The following is a 23022-nucleotide window of genomic DNA, read 5'->3' on the forward strand; positions in this document are numbered from 1 at the left end:
AGGACTATTCCAGCCATCTTTTTCTGAGACCCTTCTGCGGTGACATTTCCAAACGTTTGCCAAGAAAGTCTTAACTTGGTTTTCTTTCAGTACAACTTTTAGAGTCTCGCGTTTTTCGGGTGTCCGGTTGCTTTTTGACTTGCTCTGAGGGTTTGGAGGAGGACATCACAAAGAGCGCTGATGAGTAACATTCTCAGAGAGCTGACCTTTGACCCAGGCTACTGCAGCCATTCTGGGTCATTTGGTTTTGAACCAATAGTACACTTATTCGGTCAAATGTGAGGGAAGTGTCTGCTAGAGCGCTGAAAAAAAAAAAAAAAAAAAAAACATCTTGACCTTGCGTTGGCGTTTGATCTTTAGCAGTCAATCAAATACATTAAAGTGACCCAAATATTTTCTTAGAACATACTTTGCTGGACATAAAAATGGTGAACTGCAGAGATTTGTGCTGATTTGACCTCCTCTTAGGTCCGCTAGATTTAATTTCATCAACTTTTATTTATGAATACAATTTAATCTCATATCATGTGCAAATGTAGTTCATTTAAATTAAAACAGTGGCAAAAAAGAATCGTATAAAAAAAAAAACAATATCATTATGCAATGTCATTATAATAAATAAAAACAAATAACAATGTCGTAATTATGTCCTTGTAATACTGATGCAGTCCCAAAAAAGTGTTTAGCTCTCCCAAGCAAAACAGCAATTGAAGGAACAAACAAGACATCTCACTCTTGACCCACTCCCAAATCGCATTGCGCTCTTCAATACGAGCGCATGCAATCGGAAGCACGAACAGACAAAAGAGAAGAATTAACAACTTTTGGATGAAGGAAACCGCAGAAACAATGCTGGCGCTTGCGATAGGAAGTGCTGATGAGCGAAGATTAAAAGCAGCCAGACTAAAAATAAACACAAACCACCCATACACGCCAAGAAAGACAGTTTAGAAAACCGTATTACTTTACACAACAGGACCGCGGCAAGCTTCCCGCAACATTTGGATTCCTATATTTGAGGTATTCTCGACAGCATTTGCAGGCATGAGCATAAAAAGCCCCTTCCTTGTTTTGCCGTCAACAGTCAAAAAAGTAACACCGTGCTCTTCTAAGTGGTGAACATATGAGACAACATAACAATTTAACTCACACACACACACACAAAATCCAAAATCCCCACGCAAAAGGCTCAGCAGGCAACAGAACTGCCCTCTCTTTCTTTCTCTTTGCCAACAGTGTTTAATTGGATGCCTTGCAGGCCGAGCGCAAATCGACAGCTTTTATAGTTTAGCCTGCTTTGATTCCAGTGCCAGCCTATAAAACGCCACAGGTAATCGCTGCCAAGTCTCACAAGCCGCAGGTGAAATGAGTGTGCATGTGTGCACAGTCAGGAGCACATGCACGTACACATACACGGCAGTGCCCACTTACACGAAGACAAATGCAAATGCAAATACCCTTTAACGGCCTCCATCTGGAGGGATGTAGGATGAGGGAGGGGACATTTCCTCAGGAAGCAGCTGGCTGCCTGAAGGGCCGCAGAACGAGGCACACGGAGGTGAATGCGGTACAGGCCGCAACGGGGGTGCTGTCATTTTAAACGACCTAATAAAACCCGATATGCTTGGAGTTACTATGAAGCATCAGGCAGTGAGCATCGTGCCATCGTATTACAACAGGAGGAAAGTAACTTGGACAGTCTGCAAGTCGGCTTGATGGACTGCTTTTATTTCTGGTCTTTAGTGATGGAACGGCAGGATGAAATCATCCCTGAGCACCCAAACAACAGCAATATCCGATGCAGTCCACAAGACAAACGCTGCATACAGAAGACCCTGGCCCGACACCCTCCAAAATCCACAAATCAGAGAAGCAACACAGCGAGGGAGGAAGCCAAGGCGGCGCTGGTGAGCAAAAGCATCATTTCATCACGTTCGGAGAAGAACACGGGCAACGGCGGGGATTCCCAGACTGATTTTGATTTGAATGAAACTTGCTGTGCTTGTTGCTAGTGATGGCACAACAGTAAATCTCAAATTTTAGGACAACCGGAGCAGGGACTTTGGGAGCTATGACTTGCCAAATTTGGACAAGAATTGAACAATGAATCCAAATTTGCAATTATGTAGAAGATTTATTAACTTGACCTTTTGTCTGTAAAATTGACCTTGTGGATCATGTGACCTTAACAAAAGTGTTCCCGAAATATTTAGAATTAGAATTAGAATTCCCTTTATTGTCATTGTACTCAAGAGTGCAACGAGATTAGAGAGCTCCCCTCTCCAGTGCAATACAACAAATACAGACAAATTAGCGCTCACAAATGTTTTGTTAAGACATGAAAAAGTTTCAGAAATATATATTTTTTGGTTTAGCAGCAATAAGGCGTCAAAGTATTGATGCTGACTGAAGCACTGTCAGAAAATGGAAGCAGTGCATTTTTTTTTCAATTCCAGAAATTTTTTCCTCACTTCCCCCCCAGTTTTGCATGGAAAGCATTTCATTTTCTAAATAATTTTTTCGGATCGTAAATGCAATTCATTTCATCGGGCTTCACTTATACAAGTATTTTCACTATTTGTGGGCCGGCCCAGTCCCTATTCGACTGTAAATGCCTGGGAAAAAGCAGCTCCAGCTCCAGGAAGTGTTTACGCTTAAATATCTCCCATTCATCCAAACCAAATAAATCAAGTTCTAAATTGTACATTTAACTTTATTACAGAAAATAAATTTAGATTATCAGCTCTTGAAATTAAATCCAACTCGTTGGAAATACTGTAGAGCAGTACAGTGCATACACTTTAAAAAAAAATGCAGCATTCATATCTTAAAGGGGAAGTCAACCTCGGAAAAAAAAAAAATGTAATAAAATGTTTTGTATGTAATGAGCCTAAAATTGTCTAAACACGTTATTGTGGTTAATATTGCATTTGTGGAGTATGAGTTAAGCAGCAAAATCCACCCATTTTTAAGTTTTCGCCATCTCAGGAGGTGAGCCATGATTGGTCATTACCTGAGCCCTGAGATGCCATTTTCAGTCGACAGAAAGTGACAAAATGGTTGCTTTTAATCAGAATGCCATGTTTCCACATGCGTGAAGACAATTGTTGGGTTGTTGTTCCCCATTTAAAATAGAGAAGATGACTACGACTATATATGAAATATGTAAAACCTATGAACAAAAATCCCATTTAGTCAGGAGAATGAAAAAAAAAAACATGTGACTGTTGGTATATTTTCACATTCGCAAATTCACTGTTCACTGACAATGGTGTACCCGCCCCCACATCCCCCTCAGGCTCCATGTCGCGCTGAGCTCCAGAGAGCATTGGACAGATTGGCATCCAATTCCCGCACCCATGATGATCTCTTCACAATTCCCATTCCCAACTGTGACAAGAACGGAGATTTCCACGCAAAACAGGTCTGTGACACGAAGCACGCAATTCCTGGCTGTTATTCATCGAGCAGAAAAATCAAAGGCTGATGTTTATGCATCAAGTAGTTCCTTTCAAACGACATCAGCATTTTGTGAGCCAGAATACAAAACAAGCCTGCAGCAGATTAAATATTGCTTTATGAGTGCAACATCAACACAAACGTGTCCAAGTAGACACTCCTTTAAGATCACCAAGGCCTTGATTTATTTATTTTTTTTTTTCAGATTTTTTTTTTCCTCAGCTCACACAAAAAATGTCCTTTCCTTTTGCAAATCAAGAGCCGAACGAACAGTGGATATAAAATGCATTGACTGCATTGCAACAATTGGACAGAATCGCTTTTATTTTGTTATTTTTCTACTTTGCTAATAAGACTCTGCAACAGTTAACTTGACAATACGGCCAATGAACGAGCGAGCAAGTGAGAGAGAGAGAGAGAGAGAGAGACTGAGACACAGGAGATAAAATTGCTCTCAGCTTTGTATGCAATCAAAGAAAAAGCTCTGAAAAGTCGCACACGTCCTCACCACAGTGGCATATACTGATTGTGCAACTTGGTGAAAGTATCCCTGCCTGCAGAATTTCAGAGAAATCTGTTGACTGTTAGAAACTGTGATAAAAAGTACTGGGAAGTAAAGCACATGTCATGAGGGACAACTAAGAAGATTTTATGGATGAGTTGCTGGCTTCTTAACGATCCTTAAAGGCCCAATGAAAATATGGCATCCAAAATATTTATCACCGTCTTGTAGAAAGCATCTCCAGTGCTTCCATCCTAATAGTTAACACTTTAAGATTCAGTTCGTCATCTTTGAAGTGATCAAATATAATGATAGAATTTCTATGAATAAACACTGCTAGCAAAAAAAAAAAAAAAAGTATTTGTCAACAATTCATCACGTGTCAGACTATGATTTTAACGTGTCATATTTATTTACAATTTTCTATTTTCCTATTTATTTTGGGTGGAAGCAAAAAAAAAAAAAAATCAATACGACATCCACTGTTCATTTCACGTTACATTTAGTCACGTGACCCAATAATTAAGAAAGTTAAGTGTGCCCACAGTGCCATCCAGCACGTGATGGCCAGCGAGGAAAGTGCTGGTGTGTGGATCAGAAGACGGGCATGAGACTGCCGGGCCCGCTCGAGCTGCGAGGGGAACTGGACTGCCACCAGTTAATGACTGCTACTCTGAGGGATTGAAAAGTCAAAAAAAAGTCAAAAGGCATCCCATGAGGGCAAAGGAGCAGCTTAGTTCAACTGGTGCTTATGAGCTGATCGACGTAAGAAAATGCCCCACAGTCTCACTTCATTGGAGGCTTGCGGTACTTGAGCTTGTGCAACAAAAGGAATGAGTTTGAAATTGAAATGAGTTTTTTTGTTGTTGTTGTTGTTGCTTTGTTTCTGAGGGCACTTGTCATGTATTGTTTGTATGATGTGAAGTTACGACATGTAGTCATTTGATACAGTACGTGCGTTAACTGGTGGTAGTAAAACAAAACAAACAAAAAAAATACAAAAGGGACATGTTTTTTTTTTTCTCGAGTATTAAGTAGATTCAGATCTGGAAAACAATTATGGTATACATGTCCCGTTCATCCATCTGACAGTGGAAGATAAAATGAGAAAGGCAATGTTCTTCTTGCAACCAGATGATTCCATTTTTAAATCTACGCAGGTGTGAAAATGAAGAGCAGTTTGAAAAAGCAGAACACTAATCACTAAATATATTTTTGCACCCGACACCCCGTTTGCCAACGACTTGTCTTTAGCGCACTAGAATATTGGACTGAGAAAAATAATCTGGTAAATGTTAATAAAATAATTCCACCAGCTGCAGCTATAAAATGCGAAATGACTCTGGCGTGAGCTTTGATATATTAACACACACACACTTTTGTCAGACTCTTTGAGCTAATACTTGGGTGGTAGGATGCACTGAGTGTCTCGTAAACAATTTGCATTTTTTTAGGACCATGATTGATAGAGACTCAGAAGGCACTGCAGTAATCAGCGTATTTTCCGGACTTTAAGGCGCACCCGTAGATAAGCCGCAGCAACTCTTTTTGAGGGAAAAAGAAAAAGAAATACAAGCCGCACCAGACTATAAAACGCGGTTTTCTATGTTGAAAAAAAAAAGGAGTTGTTTAGTGCATGTACAAAACGATTTTGTACTGTGAATGCACATAAAAGTTCATAAACTGACTGTTAAAACAGTGCCTTTTAACCCGGCAACAACTTTGCTAATTCAAACAGAACAGACCCATGAGGAAAGAAAGTTGAAATTTATTTAGCGGATTTTCTGAACTATAGAGCGCCCCTAGTGGTGAAAGAAAAAATCCACAGAAAAGCTGCACCGTTGCATTCGCCGCATGGTTCAAAATCAAGGGAAAAAGTAGCCACTTATAGTCCGGAAAATACCGTATTTAATGATACTCACATGAGATATCGGCCATTCTTGGAAAATAGAGATCCAATACTTCCTGCACACAAACAAAAGCAGAGCAATTAAAGTTTCTGGCAAGAAATCATCATCACTTGAATCATTTTATCTTCTTTAAGTGTGTGGGAATCATTTTCAAAGCGCAGTTTAGGGGAAATGTGTTTTAAAGGGCACTTCAAGTCAAGTTGATAAAAGCACAAGAAAAAAGTTGTCTAGCATTGCAGTAATAGAAGAAAAAAACATGTCTTTTATTCTTCTACATATGCCAATTTGTAGGCCAACAGCACTAAAACAACAACAGAGCACAACATGGGAGATCAATTTAACTTCAACTAGAAGTCTGGAAAAGTGCCATAGTGTGAAATTTACATTCACAAAATTGTGACTGGATTCCTCCTTTCTGTACAATGATGCTTGATTTCCTCAGTCTTTTATGTCTCAACCCAAATTATGTCTGCCAAGGGGAGATGAAAGGTTCTAGTAAAAGACTACACAAAGTCCATTTTTTCCTTTCATGATCTGAACACCCACATCAAGAAAAAAATCCAACCGTCATAATTCAAATAAATCTCGCTAATGCATGTGTAAGGGGACTCGCCACAAAAAAAGTGACATTAAGACAGAACTTGGATAGACAGCGCGAGAGAAGAATCAACGCAACAGCTTTAAAATACCATCAACCAAAAAAAAAAAAACAAAGTCCAATTTCCCAAAGACTACTACTGATGATCTTGGCATTGAATGCAGAACTGCACAATGACAGCGACTATTTGTAAAACTGAACATCACTCACCGTAATTTGATTTGGTCACATGTTCTATGTCCCTTTACTAGTATGAACATGGCATTCTGATGAATATTGTGTTGGGCAGCCATTTTGAAAATGACATCACAGTTGCTCAGGGCTCAAGTAATAACCAATTACGTTTCACCTGTTCTCTGAAGCTGAGCCCTGATTGGTCGTCATCGGAGCCCAGAGCGACTGTGATGTCATTTGCAGTTGACGAAAGGGAGAAAATGGCCGCTCGCCAAGTTGGCTGAAAAACGGGTGCGTTTTCCTGCTTATGTCGTATTCCACAAACGTAATAATTAACCAGAAGGCCATGTTTAGATAAGTGTGACTTCATCGAACATATTATTGTAAAGAAATGTTTTGGGTTGACTTCACTTTGAACTTCTCCACTGAAACACATTTATCTGTCCAACTGCCTTTGTCTTTCAGAAATCTACCAAATGATCGCGGCTTTTTTTTCTCTGAGGCATTCTAACGAAATAAACAAAATGTATTTAAACTGTATGTCTCTTGATCTCTAACTTTACTGTACTGAACTGTAACCGCATTTCCTGACAATAGAAAGGTGTAGAAAATGACGTCATGTATGCATGCATTCAAAATCAGTCCGAGGATTGAAAAGCGATCTTGTGTGTCTTGTCCACAACCGGACAGCTATATTCAAACACTGAAATGATCTGAACGCGGGTTTTGCATCCGACAAAATTGTTAATGACGTGGTTATTGTTTATTTGATTCAAAATGTAAACGTTGTATTAATTAAACATTTTAGAAACCGCATTGCTGATGCTGTCGTTTATTTCAGTTTGTGAATTTCTTTGCAGGTTTTGTAATCAGTTGGTATCTTCAAAAAATATCATTTTGGCGACTTTGTAGCAATGATGTCCATTTTTGTAAATTAATTATGGGCGTCACGGTAGTCGACTGGCTGGCACGTCAGACTCACAGTTCACAGTTCAGTCTCCGGCTTTCCGGTGTGGCGTGTTCTGACACAATAACACGCAAAAGACAAATGACGCCTTGCTAAAAACAAGTTGAGGTTAAATGTGGTGGGCTGGCCAAATGTGTATCTAGAAACGACCTGAAAGATATCATAGAAATATTTACAAAATGTAAGCGCCGTGCTCACTTTCCTGCTTTAAAACATTCCGCCAGACAAGAGTCGGAAAACGGCACAATATTTTTGCAAGTGCATTCAGCTGTTTGATCCTTTAAAGTGTATATAAGGTCGTCTGACTTGTTTTCTTACTTTTATTTCATAAAGGACAAATTTGTCATTTGTTTGTACCAGTATTTTTCCTTGGTATGAATCGCTTAATTGTACTTAATGCTCAATAAATTGTGTACTAGCTCTGGCGCATGAGGCCTGTGTGTCTGGCAAATATTTTAATTATACTCACAGCAAGCCTCCAAGGAAAACCTCTGGAACGATACATCATAATATCCTGACCTCAGCAACTTCTAAAAATACCTCCATTGCCCAGCACCAGAGTAAACTTTCACGTCTGCTTAGTTCCAGTAAGTGGGTCCATTTTGGGGAGCTCTGGCGGCTTAGGAACTGTGCTTGTATCTGCGTTACAAAAACAGCTTTTTGGGTCATCCACTGATTGATTTAAAATGTCACAGGCCCGCTCTGTGCCCCTGGGCATCCACAGCTGTGCCTGTGAGGCCCTGCGTGTGCGTGTGCGTGTGCGGGTGCGTGTGCGGGTGCGGGTTAAGCCTGCATAGCAGATTAACGGAGCCATTCAGCCTCCACCCTTACTCTCTTATTCAACCAAGATTGAAGTCTGAAGATGGTTTGAAACAATTTGGAAGTGATATTTCTTTGATTTCTTGTCTATTTTGTGTAGCACTTGTTCTCATTAGTCATGGGTAACTGCAGCCGATCCCACCTGACTCTGAGCCAGAGGCGGAGTACATCCTGGACTGGTCATGAGCCAATTGTCTGGCACAAATAGACAAGCAACCACTCAAACTCACATTTATTAGGCTCAGGAGAATTTCGACTTCACTGAACCAGTGCGGGAGGAATCTTCAGTTCAGTAACGAGAATCCATGTTTCAGTGGACATTTCAATCCAGATCTGGTCGTGAGGCAGATGTGTGTACCGCTAATTACACTGTGATGCTATTTTCCAAAAACAGTTAAGAATTTTAAAAATATGAATATATACAGCTGTTATCCTGACATCCTTTCTCAGTGCTAAAGCGTCTTCCAGCTGACTTTGGGCAAGAGATGGAATACATCCTTGACTGGACACCAGACAATCTCGATGGGGGTAGACAGTGCCGTGATAATGCATTTGCTCAAATTCTCATTTCTATGACACAAAGGAACTTCCATGCCACAGGGCACCTTTGCATTATGACTTAAAGTCAAAAGTCGCTACACTTCTCTAAAAAAACCAAAAAGAAATCATGAATTAACTGGGGCTCATAATATTTGATGGAAAGCTGAGTTCATTTTCACTCACCGTACCCAAGCCTGATTACCTCCAGACCTGTTCAATAACGAAAATATTTAAATATAATCTGATGTTGGCCAAAAGATCTCCAAAGGCTCCAACAAAATGACATGATCCAAGAAATTCAAGGACAAATGAGAAATAAATTAAGTGACGTCTATCTGTCTGGAAAGAGTTACAAAGCCATTCCTACAGCGTTAGGGCTCCACCAAAACATGGTGAGGAGCCATTATCCACAAATAAAGAAAATATGTTACGGGAGTGAACCTTGCCAGAAGGGTCGGGCTTACAAGAATGACCCCAAGAGCACAGCGAAAACTCATCTAGGAGGTCACAAAGGAACCCAGGACATCTAAAGAACTGCATATTTGATCGTCCGCAAAATCTCCTCCAGTATTGTATTTGACATTATACTTTTATTTTTATTTTTTTTCATTTAACAAAGTTTAAGTTGCTGGAGCCTATCCCATGCTGAACATGCTTGTGCTGTGTATTATGCTTTTACTAGTAAAAAAACAACAACCAAAAGTGAATTTATAAAAATCAATTATTTTGGACACCACAATGCCCCCTAAACTCGAGAAATTGTGTGACTACTGATCACAAAAATTAGGACTATCCTTTGGGTCTGAATCTGAAAATCCCAACATTTTAAACAAGGAGGTCAAGCAAAAATGTAAATCCTCAGTCCTTTCTTGTGCCCCAATGTACCAAAAGGGCCACAGTAAACACAATCAATTATCATAACTACAACAAGTTTTATTCAGGTTGAGCGGCTAGAGATGTAGGCTAAATCCAGTGAGCTTTTGCTTGTTTATATTAAGGGAACACACTATTTCAACTACAGACCTAGGGCAGCTCTCCAAAAATGTGAACAAGAATGCAAAGCATTTCACTTCTAATAACACTGGCGCATCGAGAAAAGAAACATCGAGTTCTTCTGCGGCATTGCATAAATAACTAAATTTGTGCAGATTACTACCAGTGCATTCTATTGCCACATTTAAACAGTCTAATCGAATCTAAAGTTGCTTCTGACGATTATGGTTTAATTTGTAGTGCTGTTTCAAAGCGGTCTTTTCCTCTCCACGGCAATTAATGGCATTTTATATCAGATATTGTTGCATCAAAAAGCAGCGAGGCAAACGCATCTTGGAGGCTGTAATGTAGTGTGGCGTATACGTCCGTGGGGGGGGGGGTGGTTGGCGGCGGTTCGAGAAGCTTCACTCGACGAAACGCCTTCTCATTCGTTTCGTGTGGAACCTGGTGATCTGCGATAGCTGGCCGGTTCGCGTCCTAGTCGAGTCGTTCGTAAGATACAGTGGAGGGACTCGGCCTTTAAGGTGAGTTTTCCTCCTTCGATGTCTTATTAGAACTGACGATAAATCGCTTGATTCATACGTTGTCTCGTGATGCTACTACGCCGGTGCAGCTAGTTAGCACGCTAGCAAAGCTAGGCATCATGCTAGCGTCTGTAAGTGTTAGTTCTACCGTGGAAATTTCCCTTTTATACACTAAAGCTTCACTCATTTAATTCACCAATAGCAAATAAGTTGTGTCTGGTTGAAGCTTCAACTCGCTCTTTTTAATCTCCGGTTCTTACACGCTTGCGATCCATTGTTATTGTCTGATTTACTCGCTTGCTAGCTTAGCATACGCGCGTTACTTTGTACTCGACAAGAACGAATCGTTTCCCACAGTTAATCGTGTAATACCTTGCGCGCACTTAGTGTTCATCATTAAAAAAGTAACCGAAAATAAGGTGGTGTGAAATTATTGTGGTAAATCCCAGGCTGCTACATCATTGTCTGATTGGAGCTAGCCCTCATTCAGAGCTGGCGTTTTCAAAGCATTTGGAAAAACTTACCTTTATATTTATACGTAGTCCTAACTGTGTGTTACAGAACTGATGACTGGATCAGAATAAATCCTGCATATCTGCCAAGATGTCAAGTAAGGAAATTATCCCCTCCCCCTTTTTGTTTTATATAAGTAATCTGCCTTTTAACACATGAGATATGATCTCAGTTCACGTGTACTAATTGTAACCTACTGGAATTTTTTGCAGTACAGCAACTATAATTTTTTTAAGAGACACAGGAGTTGAGGTTTATAATTTTATTTGTCCCTTTTTTTTTTTAATTCCAGAAAGGCCATCCTATGCTCCTCCCCCTCCCCCTGCACCTGCAACTGTAAGTAGAGCTCCACGCATTTAACCTAAAATAACGACTTGGTTTCTGACTTATGGATGTTGTCCTCTGCAAATTATTTTGTCCTCATTTACCTTCATTGTTGGTTTCTTTCCTATCTTTAAGCAGTTTTCCTTCATGTTTCTGTCTCATTTGTTTTCATTAGCAAATGCCCAATACTGCCGGATTTGTGGGGTACAACCCCTACAGCCATCTGGCTTACAACAACTACAGACTGGGAGGGACCCAAAGCAGCAACAGTCGGGTAACGGTATGAATATTGTCATAGCAAAAACCAAAACATGTATATATTTGTTTCCATTAAAACGAATAACTGCTCATGAGATGGCTTGCTAAATTGAAAGTCACATCTGTCGTAAGCCCTTGCGAGCCCCCCTGCCCCAAAAAAAATGCAGCCATTCACAAGACTGACCTTTGCTGTGTTTGAATATATTGTGTGTAGCTTTGCATTGACTCTGTTCAAATAGTATTAGTACGATTCCATCCCAAAATCAAAGTCTGAAACACAGAAATCCAAACTGCTTTTGCTGAGTCTGGACTTCATAACAGTCCAGGCTGGCTTTCCATCCATCTGTGTATTCAAACGCCACCTGCCTTGCATTTCTGCATTTCAGACGGCCATGCTTAGTAGCCCATGCCATCCCTGTTGCCATGGAATTATACGCTCGCTGCTTGGCATGACTTTGGCTGCTGAACAGTAATTCTGTCACTGCATGAAAGCTGTGCTTGGCTAACGCTGATAATGGCATTATGTCGCACAGCAGGCAAATCTCAGCTTTAGATTTCCTATGCTTTTTTTTAACTTTTTTTTTTAAATATAGTTGATTTTACTCTTGTATTGTGTGGTCGTTTAAATGATAATATATTGTTTACATGACAGTTGTGCTTCATTACAAATAGATTTTGAGACTTCTACAGGCATTACCACGTTATAAATGTATCCCAGTTCCTCTGCCACATATTATAGGCTCTCTGTTTTGTGATTTTCTTTTGTCAGAATTCCTCTGGAATAAATATACCAAAGCCACCCAAGCCACCTGATAAGCCACTGATGCCGTATATGAGATACAGTCGCAAGGTAAGTACTGTACACTTTGTGAAATCTCTGTTTTGCATCATCGATTCATCATGTGCGAAACTGGAACTCATGGATACTTTAACCATTTCTGACTATGTCAACTATAAACTATGTTTGAAATGTCAGTGTTTGCTTATTAAGGTAAGTGTTTTAAAATGAAGCCAGGACACATTTAGGACAGTCCTTTTACGTAGTGATATTTACCAACTTGGAGATGGAGCTTAAAGCACACGGCCTCCTCTGGTTTGTGACCTCTCTGCAAAGAGATAACCACGTATAGCCCCTCCAACCCAACCCAACCCAATCCCACCCCCATGTCTGGTTCTCATCACCAGGTTTGGGATCAAGTAAAAGCCTCCAATCCCGATCTGAAGCTATGGGAAATTGGGAAGATAATCGGTGGAATGTGGAGGGACCTCACTGATGAGGAGAAACAGGATTATTTGAATGACTACGAAGCAGAGAAGGTTGGTTGTTTTGCAAGGAATGTTTATGGGTCTTTTATGACTGATGGCCACGAGATAGTGTGGACATGAAAAGTCTACACACCCCTATTCAAATCCAAATGTTTTTGTCATCTAAAAAAAAAAAACAATCAGATCATGACCAATAATTGTATTTTTTTCCACTGTTACAGAGATGTAACACTTGGATAACTCATTTGAAAAAAAAAAGGGTTGTGCTTGAGCAAGTGTGAACACCCTTTTCTAACCGGGGAAGTGACTCTGCTCACATTTAACCAATTGCATACAAGCTCTGGTAAATGGGAGTCAGCACACACCTGCCACCATTTAAAGTGTTTTTGTGTTTCCCAAAATAAAGGACAGATGGTCTAGTAATCCTGTTCTTGACATGTTTTTGAAGATTTTGAGCTAACACTGGCTGGTATTTAAAACGTTTTATAATTCCATCCACCTTGACTAATCCCTCAGTTTCGGTTTGGGCACATAAAAAAAATATTGCCTCTTCCCTGTTTTGATGTAAGTTTGTTGTTGATTTAGCAACGAGCATCGTTGTGTTGTGCTCTACAATGTTGCACTACGTGAAATGGAACGTCATTTGTTTGCGTCGTCTATATTCTGTGCGACACCACGAATAGGCTATAAAACAATTCAGTGTACTTGTTTGTTCCACTACTGCACTTCACTTATAGAAATATAAAACGGAGTTGGGATACCTTAATTTAAATTTCATTAAAAAATAGTCAGTTGAATCAATTTGCTCTAAGTTTTAATTTTAATATCGCATTGGTCAGATATCAGAACGGGACTCTGTTACTACAGAACAGAATGTAATCGGGGCATCCCTAATAGATTGAGACGATACCCTTTTTTATGGCTGCTACCAATTATTAGTCAAGGCGTATACATTTAGTTTCATATCAGCAAAGGCTGGCATTTGAACAGGGCCATGTAGACTGATGTGTCTCCAGCAGTTGCGGGTCCCTCCGGTCATCATTGCTTCCTGTACAACAATCCTGCCTCACCTCTTTCCTTATCTTGATTTAGCTGGTGTGTACTTGCTTGCCTTCCCCTTGTAATTCCTGTCATCTCCAACGTAGATTGAATATAATGAAAGCATGAAGGCCTATCACAACTCGCCAGCTTACCTGGCCTACGTCAATGCAAAAAGCCGTGCGGAGGCCGCCCTAGAAGAAGAGAGCCGTCAGCGGCAGTCTAGACTGGACAAGGGCGAGCCATACATGAGTATTCAGCCAGCTGAGGATCCAGATGGTAAGGCCACACAGCTTCATTTGTTTTCCACCACACTTTACAACACAATGCTGCAATTACTTTAGCGGGACCACACAAACTGTTGTCTTGTGTTTCAGCTCGTACTACTTTTTTCTTTTTTCCTTAAATGGATGGTTTTGACAATTACATGTCTGTTTCTGAGCTGCCAAATGTCTTGCACAGCTCGAACATTTTTTTTGTTCCTGTTTTAAAAACACACCAGAAGAAAATGTTAACATGAGCTACACCCATGTCAAGGAAATGATGCTTGGCCAAAGAGTAGCTGGCTAACGGTGGAAGATAACAACACTGAGAGAAGAAATACAGATAACAGCACTTAGAGTCCAGTCAGCCCATGAAATGTTGTCGTCCTGAGGGAAGTTGGTCACAGGAGATCTCAATCATCTCATGTACACATTGTTGGTCGAATACGATTCTGCTCTCCTCAGGGCTACATTCACGCTGTGCTTTATTCCTTGATGTCTGAAAAGAGAACCATCTAAGGTTTTATTTTTTTTTTTTTTACACAAGACTGCATCAGACCAACTCACAGAAATGAAATATTTTCATGTTCTTCACTTTTGTAATCATCCCATCTATTGCAGAAGTACAAGAACATGACTGCGAAACAATTTTGCCTAATTTATGAGAAAAGCTGTCTCATAAAGAATTTCAAGCTTGCACAGCTGTTTGCTGTTGTTGTTTTCACGCCACTCGAGCATTTGCGTGAGGGACGTTAAAAGTTAAGACTCTGAATAGTTTGACAGTACGTCACGCTTATTCGTCGCAAACACCCACGAGAGGAGGATAATTGTGAAAGAAAACATTTTGATGAAAAGAAAAATATCAATCCTTTTCAAATAGTTTATGTTTTCTGTTTGCATATGTGTACACTATGACGATATTTAAACACTAATCTTCCTGCAACACTTCTGTCATTTTCATCACGGTTTCCCGAAGCTTGCATGCCTTTTCTTTGCTCATCTTGCACAATATCATTTTGAAGGCCGTTATTAACATGCAACCTTTCTGTTTGTTTGCTTCATGTTTTCGTAGATTATGATGATGGATTTTCAATAAAGCACTCTGCGGCAGCCCGTTTCCAGCGCAACCACCGTCTGATCAGTGAGATTCTCAGTGAGAGTGTCGTGCCCGACGTGCGCTCTGTCGTCACAACTGCCCGGATGCAAGTCCTTAAACGTCAGGTGCAGTCTTTGATGGTTCACCAGGTATGATCCCATTTGGGACTTTAATACTACTTGCATACATACGGAGGTCAGATAACCTTGGTAGGATTTGGTAACTCTTGTTTCTGGTTGTCACCTACCACAGAGAAAGCTGGAAGCAGAGTTGCTTCAAATTGAAGACCGCCACCAGGATAAGAAACGAAAATTCATTGAAGCCACAGATTCGTTCACAAATGAGCTCAAAAGAGTATGGCCTCTCTTTTATTTTTTTTCTTCCTTACATCAAACGTTCCCTCCCACGCCTGGCTCGTTTTGCATGTTTTCTAACTGTACACTGAGCAGCTCTGGTAAAGTGCCAGCCTGCATCTGCCCCGAGCCATGTGCTTCTGTTAACTCCATCCACATGTTGTTCGCAGTCACATGGCTGCAGTCTGCCATTTGTTTCTCTGAAATTAAAATGCGGCATTTGTTGACTGCATTGTCAACGCTTTACAACAGGTGGTGCCATTTGTGCATTATCCTCTGAGGGAATACTTAAAAGTTTTATCATAAAAACTGGACGATCCACTAAAGAGTTTGAGTTTTTTTTTTGCTTATCCTGATGTTTTGAATGACGCTAACAACGATGCTAATGTCCCCCACCCCCCAAGCTTTGCTGTATGAAAGTGGAAGTGGACATGGAGAAGATTTCTGCTGAGATCTCCGCGGCAGAAGAGGCAGCCCGAAAACGGATGGCTGAACGGGAGAAAGATGCAGGGGACAGAGGAACGAAAGAGGCCCCCACGTGTGTGTCAGCAGCAGCTGAAGAAGAAAAACACGGCAAATCACAACCGAATCCTCTCAGTGACAGTACCAACAAGGGAGGTGAGAACAGTGAGTTGATCGGCAAAGATCCGTCAGGTGAGCCATTGAACCCGTCATTGGTGCCTAATTGAAATGTCCGGCTCACGCAACAAACCGTTTAAACATTCTTTCCGCTCTGTTTTCATGTCGCAGGCAAGCAGAAGGCTGCAGAGGAACTTCAAGAACAGCCAGGCAGCGAAGAGGGGGCCTCGGAGGACAAGGAGAGTGTCCTTGAGGGAGCCATGGAGGAGGGAACCAGTGACAGTAACACGGGTTCAGAAACCACTTCTGCTCAGACAGAAGATGCTCTGACCAGCGAGCCATCCGAGGGCTCCAGCAGGGCCAGATCAACACACTGAGTCGCCTCGGCACTATCGGACTGCCTTTCCATCTTGAAGTTTACCACCTGTCATATCTTGTTTTTCCTCAAAGCAGGCATAACAAGAGAAACAAGTCTTTGCGGCTCAAGTCAGCACGACCATTGCTGTTTGTAAAGTGGTGTCCCACAAGAGAAATTGCAATTTAAATCTGATAACATGCTTAACAACCTTATGTGAATCAAGTGTTATGTATATGTTACAACATTTTGTCATGTGATTTTTTTTTTTGCGTGTTTCAATTCCAAATAACTGTTTAGTTTGGTCGCAATGAGCTGTGCGATCTTGACGGTAGGCATTTTGATACCTTTAGTGGTATTATGGTGACTGCCTCTGGATTTGATTTATATTTTTTAATGTCCCTAGTTGTATCCTAATGCTAGTTATCACTCTTAATTTGTTATCTTGCTGTCATCGTAGTCCATTCGTAGGTATTAGAAGTCACACATTCCACAATGATCAGATGATAAACAGTCTTCTCGAGTTTGCTAGCTGTCAATAAAGTCAAAAGAAGAACGTGCTCCAAATTTAGACATATTGAGATATTGTGCATACTGCATGAGGTTTGCTTTAATAAGAAGCTACTTTCTTACAAGTCAAGAATACGCAGTTTGAAAAATACGTTTTCCTGTGCACATTTTTGCCAATAAACTTTTTTTTTTTAAATTCTAAAACGTGTTTTTTTCTCTCCTTTTTTGGTACGAAGCACTGAAACAAGATTTTGAACAGTTTGAAGAAGCCACCAACTGTGCAGCACTTGCATGAGACTAGTTGGGATGACTGAACATGTTAGGCACTGCCATTTAGCCTGGTGGTCTTCTGGGTCGCTTGACTAATCCTCACGAGATCTGGCTAAACATAAATTATATCAGTACTAAAATTCACCTGGTTCCTGATAATATACATTTCTGGGAATACAAAGTTCCTGTGGCCCAGGTGGTTTGCATTTTCACTGATGGCATTCAGGAGTAGGTGTTTTACTTTAGTACTCTTTACTGACACCCTATGGCACTTAAACATCATTGCAGTTAGAAAATAAGACAGTGACCTTTTAAAGTTACTGTATTATTGGCAGTGGTGGGTGGGCAAGGCCTTCTATGCTGGCCTAATATAATCAAGAGATCATGATAACATTCTTCATACTGATGTCATATTGTATCCGAGTGTTGTATTTTTAGGTGAGAGTTTTAATCCAATCAGAATTCAGCTCGCTCGCTGCCAGGCAGATTTCACGAAATTCAGATACAATCGTGCGGGCGTCTGTCCTGAACGCACCGGAAGTTGTAACTGGCGACCTTTCGAAAATGTAAAATATATTTTTGCTTTTTAAACCATAATGACTGAAGGAGGGGAAAGTGTGATTTTAATTTCCGATACACCTTTGAGGCTTATTTTTAAGACGGACCTTTCAGGAGAAGTTAGGTCGTCCAACACTCACTCAGTACTGTGTAAGTGTGTTTCTGTATTATTTGTCCATCTGTGGTGCCATAAATGATCGTATTCTGAGGGGGATTTATTCAAGTCGGACGAAGTAGGTCTTCACTGAAGGCCTATCGTGTGAAATGTACGGCCCACCACTGATTATTGGGATATCTAAATCCATCATGAAAACATAGTAGATAACTTTCAAATAAAATATATGATCAATATTTGAATTTATCAATGTGGAAATCAAAAAGGGTGAAGTGCCCAGCTCTGCTTATAAGGCAGTTGAAAACTGACTCTCATTTGCATTGCCATCCAGGCTGAAAAAAAAATCTTTAATTGAGCTATGCGTGTAGCAGAATCCATTGCTCCGTTGTCCAAGAATGACCCATGGCGTAAAGTTAGTCGTACAATTCGTTAAAAACCAGTTGTTCATTGGTTATATTGTCATTTTCTTGTTGTTTAATAAAACCATTGCTTCAGGTCTGAAGATGCAAATGAGAAAAATCATCAGTCATTGATTTGCAAAACTGCTACGCAACATATTTCGAGCCTTCTATATGTATGATATGATCAGATCAGATCAGATTATCTTTATGTGACTACGTATTGTGAAGTGGTAGACACTTGATTTGACAAGTGCATTGCACTTTTTGTGTTTTGTACCTTGTGGTTAACGTGCCTACATTGTAAAGCAAAACCCACAACCACAGTTCCAACTTCCAGGTGTATCACATTTCATAGTAGGTCACTGAGTATAGCTTTGCAGATTTGATTTACCTTCTTTTGCTGTGCAGCAGAGAAATTTATCTCAATACTAACAACGCCACCGAGCTGCAGAATATCAATACCACTTTACTAATTTGAAAAATGTGAATTTACATGAACTTCCGAAAATGATTCGCTAGTGGCTCTTCCCAGTTCTCCTTTTTTAGTTCCTTTTGAATGATTACTTGACTCATAACTTGTCATTCTATCATGTTATGGTTTTGGATCACGATTTATCACATTTAATGGCGACTTGATTCATGAGTGTTGATGAGATGCATTTTTACACAAATATGGATAATAGTAATATAATAGTGAAGTAGAGGGGTATAGTTCACATTTTTTTGAATGTCACTTTCAGGTTGACGAGAACGTTTCAGTAATTTCATTGTCAGTAGTTTTTTTTAAACCAAAGGAAACCACAAAAAACCGGTAAAAAAAAAGAAAATCTTGTTTAGTAGCTTTCCCTCCTGCGCCCTGTCAACATGACTTTTCTCAGCTGTGAGTAACCCGACAATTCAATTAACAGAATTTTATGGCGTATGTCATTTGCTGTTGTGGATTTTCACAATATATGGTAGATCGAGTTGAAATGTTGATATTTATAAAAGTAATGTATTTATTTCAAAGGAAAGTTCAGATTTAAAAGAAATTGACAGGCATAGCTAATTTTAAGTGATTTTTTTTGTTCTTTATTTATTGATTTGCTTCGTCATTTTGTAACGTGGAACACCAAAATCCATTCATTTAAAGTGTCTTCAGTGTTGTATTTTTACACAGAAGGGGTTTTCGTTTTGACTGTGTTCCTTGATTATAATGAATAGAAAATGTAAATACACTCAACAGCATTTGTAGGCTCTGCGTACGATTCTAAACGCCTTTGTAGCTTTTATGTGGTCGACTTGCCAGTCACATCACGAATGAATGTGCCATAAACATTTGACTACAAAGTATTGTGCTCACCAACGCACCTGGAAATAACACATTATGGCAAGCGGAACTTGAACTCATGAAACAAATGAAATTTGAGCATTATTCAACTAATTCCACGTTGCATGCCAAAATAATAAAGAATCCATTATAATCATATAAACATGTACTTTCTATTTTCAGATATTCAGAGTTTTCTGCCACTTTTCCTCACATGGCCAATTCTTTTTAAGGTAAGACACATTCCAAATAAGTTTGTATGCATTGTCAGTGTTTGCATGTTTTTTTCCTTCTTACATCCAGAAAACCTGTAAGATAATTTAATTGAAGAATTTAAATTAGCCTGGTTGTGAATGTTTGGTTGTGTCTCGAGCAGCGTTCACTGCTTCTCAATGATTTCCTGTTACGTGTGAACACGCCCTATAAATAGTATTATTTGTCTATAAAATTGTCCCACATACACCTCCTAATGTTGTATCTTTATTAACATTTAAGAAAAGAAAGAAATATACATCAACTGACACCCCCCCAAAAAAAAAGAAAAATTAAAAATGTGCAGCTGCAAGCCTGAGCAATATAAGCATTTGTAGATGGATGGAAGGATTTGTGTTTGTTCAAGCAATTGGTGGCGTGTGGCTGTTTCCATGATCGGCAGCTTCAGATCTAATACGGACAAGGCAAAAATGTTCCTTAGTGTGGAGCCACGTTCTGTACCTATATGAGAAAAATTCATGCTCTGTCCTTCAAAAAAAAATCATTTCAATAAAACACAATGTTAGACGATAAAACAAATAATACACCATTGCCTCTCAAATAGTGGGGCGGGTCCCCATGGGGGGCGCGGTGCGATGCTGAGGGGGGGGCGCGTGGGGAACATGCCTTTTTCCCCTCCGTACGACAATGAAGCGTAATTGCACCTCCACTCCAGTAGTTGGCAGTGGCGCTCTCCTTGCCCATTTTGCGCAGTGAGTATTAATTCTACGGTGTAGGTTTGTTTTGCAACAAAAATACTATTATTTACAGTTGCGGCGGAGAGCGGGTGGTGGGGGGGACGTGAATTGTTTTCTTCTTGCTGGGGGGGAGCGTAACAGAAAATAATTGAGAATCACTGGTCTAACTGGTATTTATGACTCCCTATTCTATTGCAGTGTAATTCAAAAACTTTGTTTTAATAGTTGCATCTATTTTAATTGCAGCCTTGTTTATGTCAAGAAGAGGAGAATGTAACCGCCGACTACATGGATTTCATGTCCTATAGCTTTGATTATGGGGGCATTCCTGTGGTGTGTGACAAAGGCTACAACTACCAGTTCCGCCTGTGGTTCATGCCAACCTTCTACTCCATCATCAGCTTCACAGGACTGGCGGGAAACCTCTTGGTCCTCCTCACATTCGTCTACTTTAACCGCCTGAAGACCATGACAGACGTTTACCTGCTCAACTTGTCAGTGGCCGATTTCCTCTTTGCATTGTCGCTCCCATTTTGGGCCGCCAATTCCATGGAACGGTGGATGCTGGGCGTGGTCGTTTGCAAGATCATGTTCACCGTTTACAAGGTCACCTTATGCAGCAGCATGTTCTTCCTCTGTTTAATCAGCTTGGACAGGTACTTTGCCATCGCCAAGGCTGTTTCTGCTCACCGCCTCCGCTCCCAAACGGCGTTCTTCAGCAAAGTGTCATCTGTTATCGTCTGGGCCCTCGCTTTGATTGTTTCCATACCGGACATGAAATACACCACGGTCCTTAACGACACCTGTACAACTTTCTCCAGTACGTCTGACCCCCTTCGCGTAAGCGTCCAGACAAGCCAGATTGTTGTGGCATTTTCCCTTCCTCTCTTGGTCATGAGCTGCTGTTACATTCAAATTATCCAGACCCTTTGTCAGGCTCGGAACTTTGAGCGCAATAAGGCAATCAAGGTGATTCTTGTGGTGGTCGTTGTCTTTGTGGCCTGTCAGCTTCCTTACAATGTGGTCTTGTTTTGGTCCACTCTTGTTGTTGCAAACGGAGGCACTAAAGTCTGCACGTATGAGAACAACCTTTATTATGCCATTGATGTCACTCAATGTGTGGCCTTCCTAAGGTGCTGCCTCAACCCTTTTGTGTACGCCTTCATTGGTGTTAAATTTCGCCATGACCTTCTAAGGCTACTCAAGAATTTGGGTTGCCTGAGCCAGAAAATGTTCTTCAAGTATACCTGTAGTAGTAGGAGAAGCTCCGCTGCCTTAGATACCGACACCACCACCACATTCTCGCCTTAAAACAGCACGGCGACAGCACGCTCACCGCACACCTCAAGTAAGAATTCAATCAGACGTTACAGGTGGGCCTCGATTTGGAACAGAGCTCCGTTCTCACGGTGGTGAAGCAAATCCAATTTAAAGTGCTGTTAACGTAACTGACGTCAGAATTTCAGTCTCTTCCCCCTTTAGGCACGCAATATAAAAGATTCCAATTGAAAAACAGCAACCACAAGTCGGGTGGTAACTGAGCGTGCCTTCCTGTAAGCGCACGCCGTTTGCAACCTTGAAATGTCGTATGCCAGCCGAACCCGAGGAGTCCATGTACCGTGTTTCGCAGCTACTGCATATAAGTCGGGTCCATTCCAGTTATTTTAGCCTTGATCCCCGACTGGATTTGACTTTGTCTTCCATCTGTCAATCAGGTTTAGTTGCATAATATTTTTGGTCTTTAATGAATATAAAGTTAGTGATTTTTTTTTTTTTAAACTATGAATGTATACAGTATCTTTGACTATATATAAAGCAAAAATGTGCTTTTTATGATGTAACTTCACAGGAACTTTACACAACATTGGACAAATATTAAAGTGGACAAATACTTCTATGACTAAATTGTGTATTTGATGCTTTACTCAGCAATCAATGGAATTGAATGTTCTAAGGTAATTATTGGATAATTCATAAACATGATTTAAAGCGCATTGGACTGGCTAATATTTTATTCACATCCACTTACCTTAATTTCCGGACGACAAAACCTGATTAAAAGCCACAAGAGCTAAATTTAGCCCTAAAAACGGATTTGTACAAGCATTCGGGGCTTTGGGCAAATAGCCACGGGCCGGCGCGTTATTAAATGGGGTATTAACGATATTGTAAAAACCGGGAGATGCTTTTCACCCCCCAAAAATGCTGAATGCAGCTGTAGTTACAGAACATACCGGAAGCGTTCTCAGACTTTTGTTGCCACAGGAGGCAAATTCACAGATGAGCTTGGCCTGGAGTCGCACAGAACAGATGGCTGTGTTTATTGCACTTCATCCCTTTGTTCAAACTAAACGTAACAACGAGGGCCAATACACGCA

The 23022-nt window shown here is 40.5% G+C and overlaps 4 protein-coding genes across 11 annotated transcripts in view; 3 read left to right on the forward strand and 1 right to left on the reverse strand.

Annotated features, from left to right (window-relative positions):
* LOC148332788 (insulin-like growth factor-binding protein 4) overlaps nt 1-7459 on the forward strand; it is a 12808-nt gene extending 5349 nt beyond the window's left edge. For both annotated transcript variants that reach the window (XM_088301746.1, XM_088301747.1), the window contains 3 exons: nt 1744-1907; nt 3299-3424; nt 4509-7459. In XM_088301746.1, coding sequence (XP_088157872.1) covers nt 1744-1907; nt 3299-3424; nt 4509-4646 — 428 coding nt within the window. In that variant the 3' untranslated portion in view covers nt 4647-7459. The remainder of the gene's footprint in view (nt 1-1743; nt 1908-3298; nt 3425-4508) is intronic.
* The window catches only part of LOC148332787 (zinc finger protein Aiolos-like), a 26205-nt gene extending 15104 nt beyond the window's left edge, over nt 1-11101 (reverse strand). For 3 of the 4 annotated variants that reach the window (XM_088301743.1, XM_088301738.1, XM_088301739.1), the window contains exons 1-2: nt 11011-11101; nt 5884-5926 (exon numbers count right to left, since the gene is read on the reverse strand). The gene's annotated coding sequence lies outside the window, so the exon portion shown is untranslated. Of the gene's footprint in view, nt 1-5883; nt 5927-8079; nt 8098-11010 lie in introns of those variants that run through there. The other variant, XM_088301740.1, reaches the window with a different exon arrangement.
* smarce1 (SWI/SNF related BAF chromatin remodeling complex subunit E1) lies at nt 10163-17245 on the forward strand. Of its 2 annotated transcripts, none has more exons than XM_088301744.1 (11): nt 10163-10486; nt 11048-11096; nt 11292-11335; nt 11499-11603; nt 12351-12431; nt 12767-12898; nt 13993-14164; nt 15221-15393; nt 15497-15598; nt 16002-16251; nt 16348-17245. In XM_088301744.1, the coding sequence occupies exons 2-11, from the start codon at nt 11090-11092 to the stop codon at nt 16551-16553; spliced, it is 1272 nt and encodes a 423-aa protein (XP_088157870.1). In that variant the 5' UTR covers nt 10163-10486; nt 11048-11089; the 3' UTR covers nt 16554-17245. The 2 variants fall into 2 exon arrangements, with proteins under 2 accessions (XP_088157870.1, XP_088157871.1); XM_088301745.1 differs by having other exon boundaries at nt 10165-10486; nt 11499-11597.
* A 608-nt stretch (nt 17246-17853) lies between these two features.
* Nucleotides 17854-22628, forward strand: ccr7 (chemokine (C-C motif) receptor 7). 3 transcript variants are annotated; one of them, XM_088303684.1, is made up of 3 exons: nt 17854-18019; nt 19878-19927; nt 20891-22628. In XM_088303684.1, the coding sequence occupies exons 1-3, from the start codon at nt 17908-17910 to the stop codon at nt 21953-21955; spliced, it is 1227 nt and encodes a 408-aa protein (XP_088159810.1). In that variant the 5' UTR covers nt 17854-17907; the 3' UTR covers nt 21956-22628. The 3 variants fall into 3 exon arrangements, with proteins under 3 accessions (XP_088159810.1, XP_088159812.1, XP_088159811.1); XM_088303686.1 differs by lacking the exon at nt 17854-18019 and adding an exon at nt 18345-18396; XM_088303685.1 differs by lacking the exon at nt 17854-18019 and adding an exon at nt 19242-19265.
* Nucleotides 22629-23022: the final 394 nt, after the last annotated feature.

Source organism: Idiotropiscis lumnitzeri, chromosome 8, assembly GCF_059441095.1.
Source record: "Idiotropiscis lumnitzeri isolate Australia: NSW breed Sydney's pygmy pipehorse chromosome 8, RoL_Ilum_1.0, whole genome shotgun sequence".
In the NCBI taxonomy this organism is placed as follows: Eukaryota; Metazoa; Chordata; class Actinopteri; order Syngnathiformes; family Syngnathidae; genus Idiotropiscis; species Idiotropiscis lumnitzeri.

Excerpts from the sequence above, each read along its gene's own strand:
- smarce1 (XM_088301744.1), top strand. Across the intron at positions 12,432-12,766 it reads ATATGAGATACAGTCGCAAG|GTTTGGGATCAAGTAAAAGC; the intron begins GTAAGTACTGTA and ends TCTCATCACCAG. Across the intron at positions 15,599-16,001 it reads TCACAAATGAGCTCAAAAGA|CTTTGCTGTATGAAAGTGGA; the intron begins GTATGGCCTCTC and ends CCACCCCCCAAG.
- ccr7 (XM_088303684.1), top strand. The coding sequence starts at position 17,908 with ATGACTGAAGGAGGGGAAAGTGTGATTTTAATTTCCGATACACCTTTG. Across the intron at positions 18,020-19,877 it reads CAACACTCACTCAGTACTGT|ATATTCAGAGTTTTCTGCCA; the intron begins GTAAGTGTGTTT and ends TTCTATTTTCAG. Across the intron at positions 19,928-20,890 it reads CATGGCCAATTCTTTTTAAG|CCTTGTTTATGTCAAGAAGA; the intron begins GTAAGACACATT and ends TTTTAATTGCAG.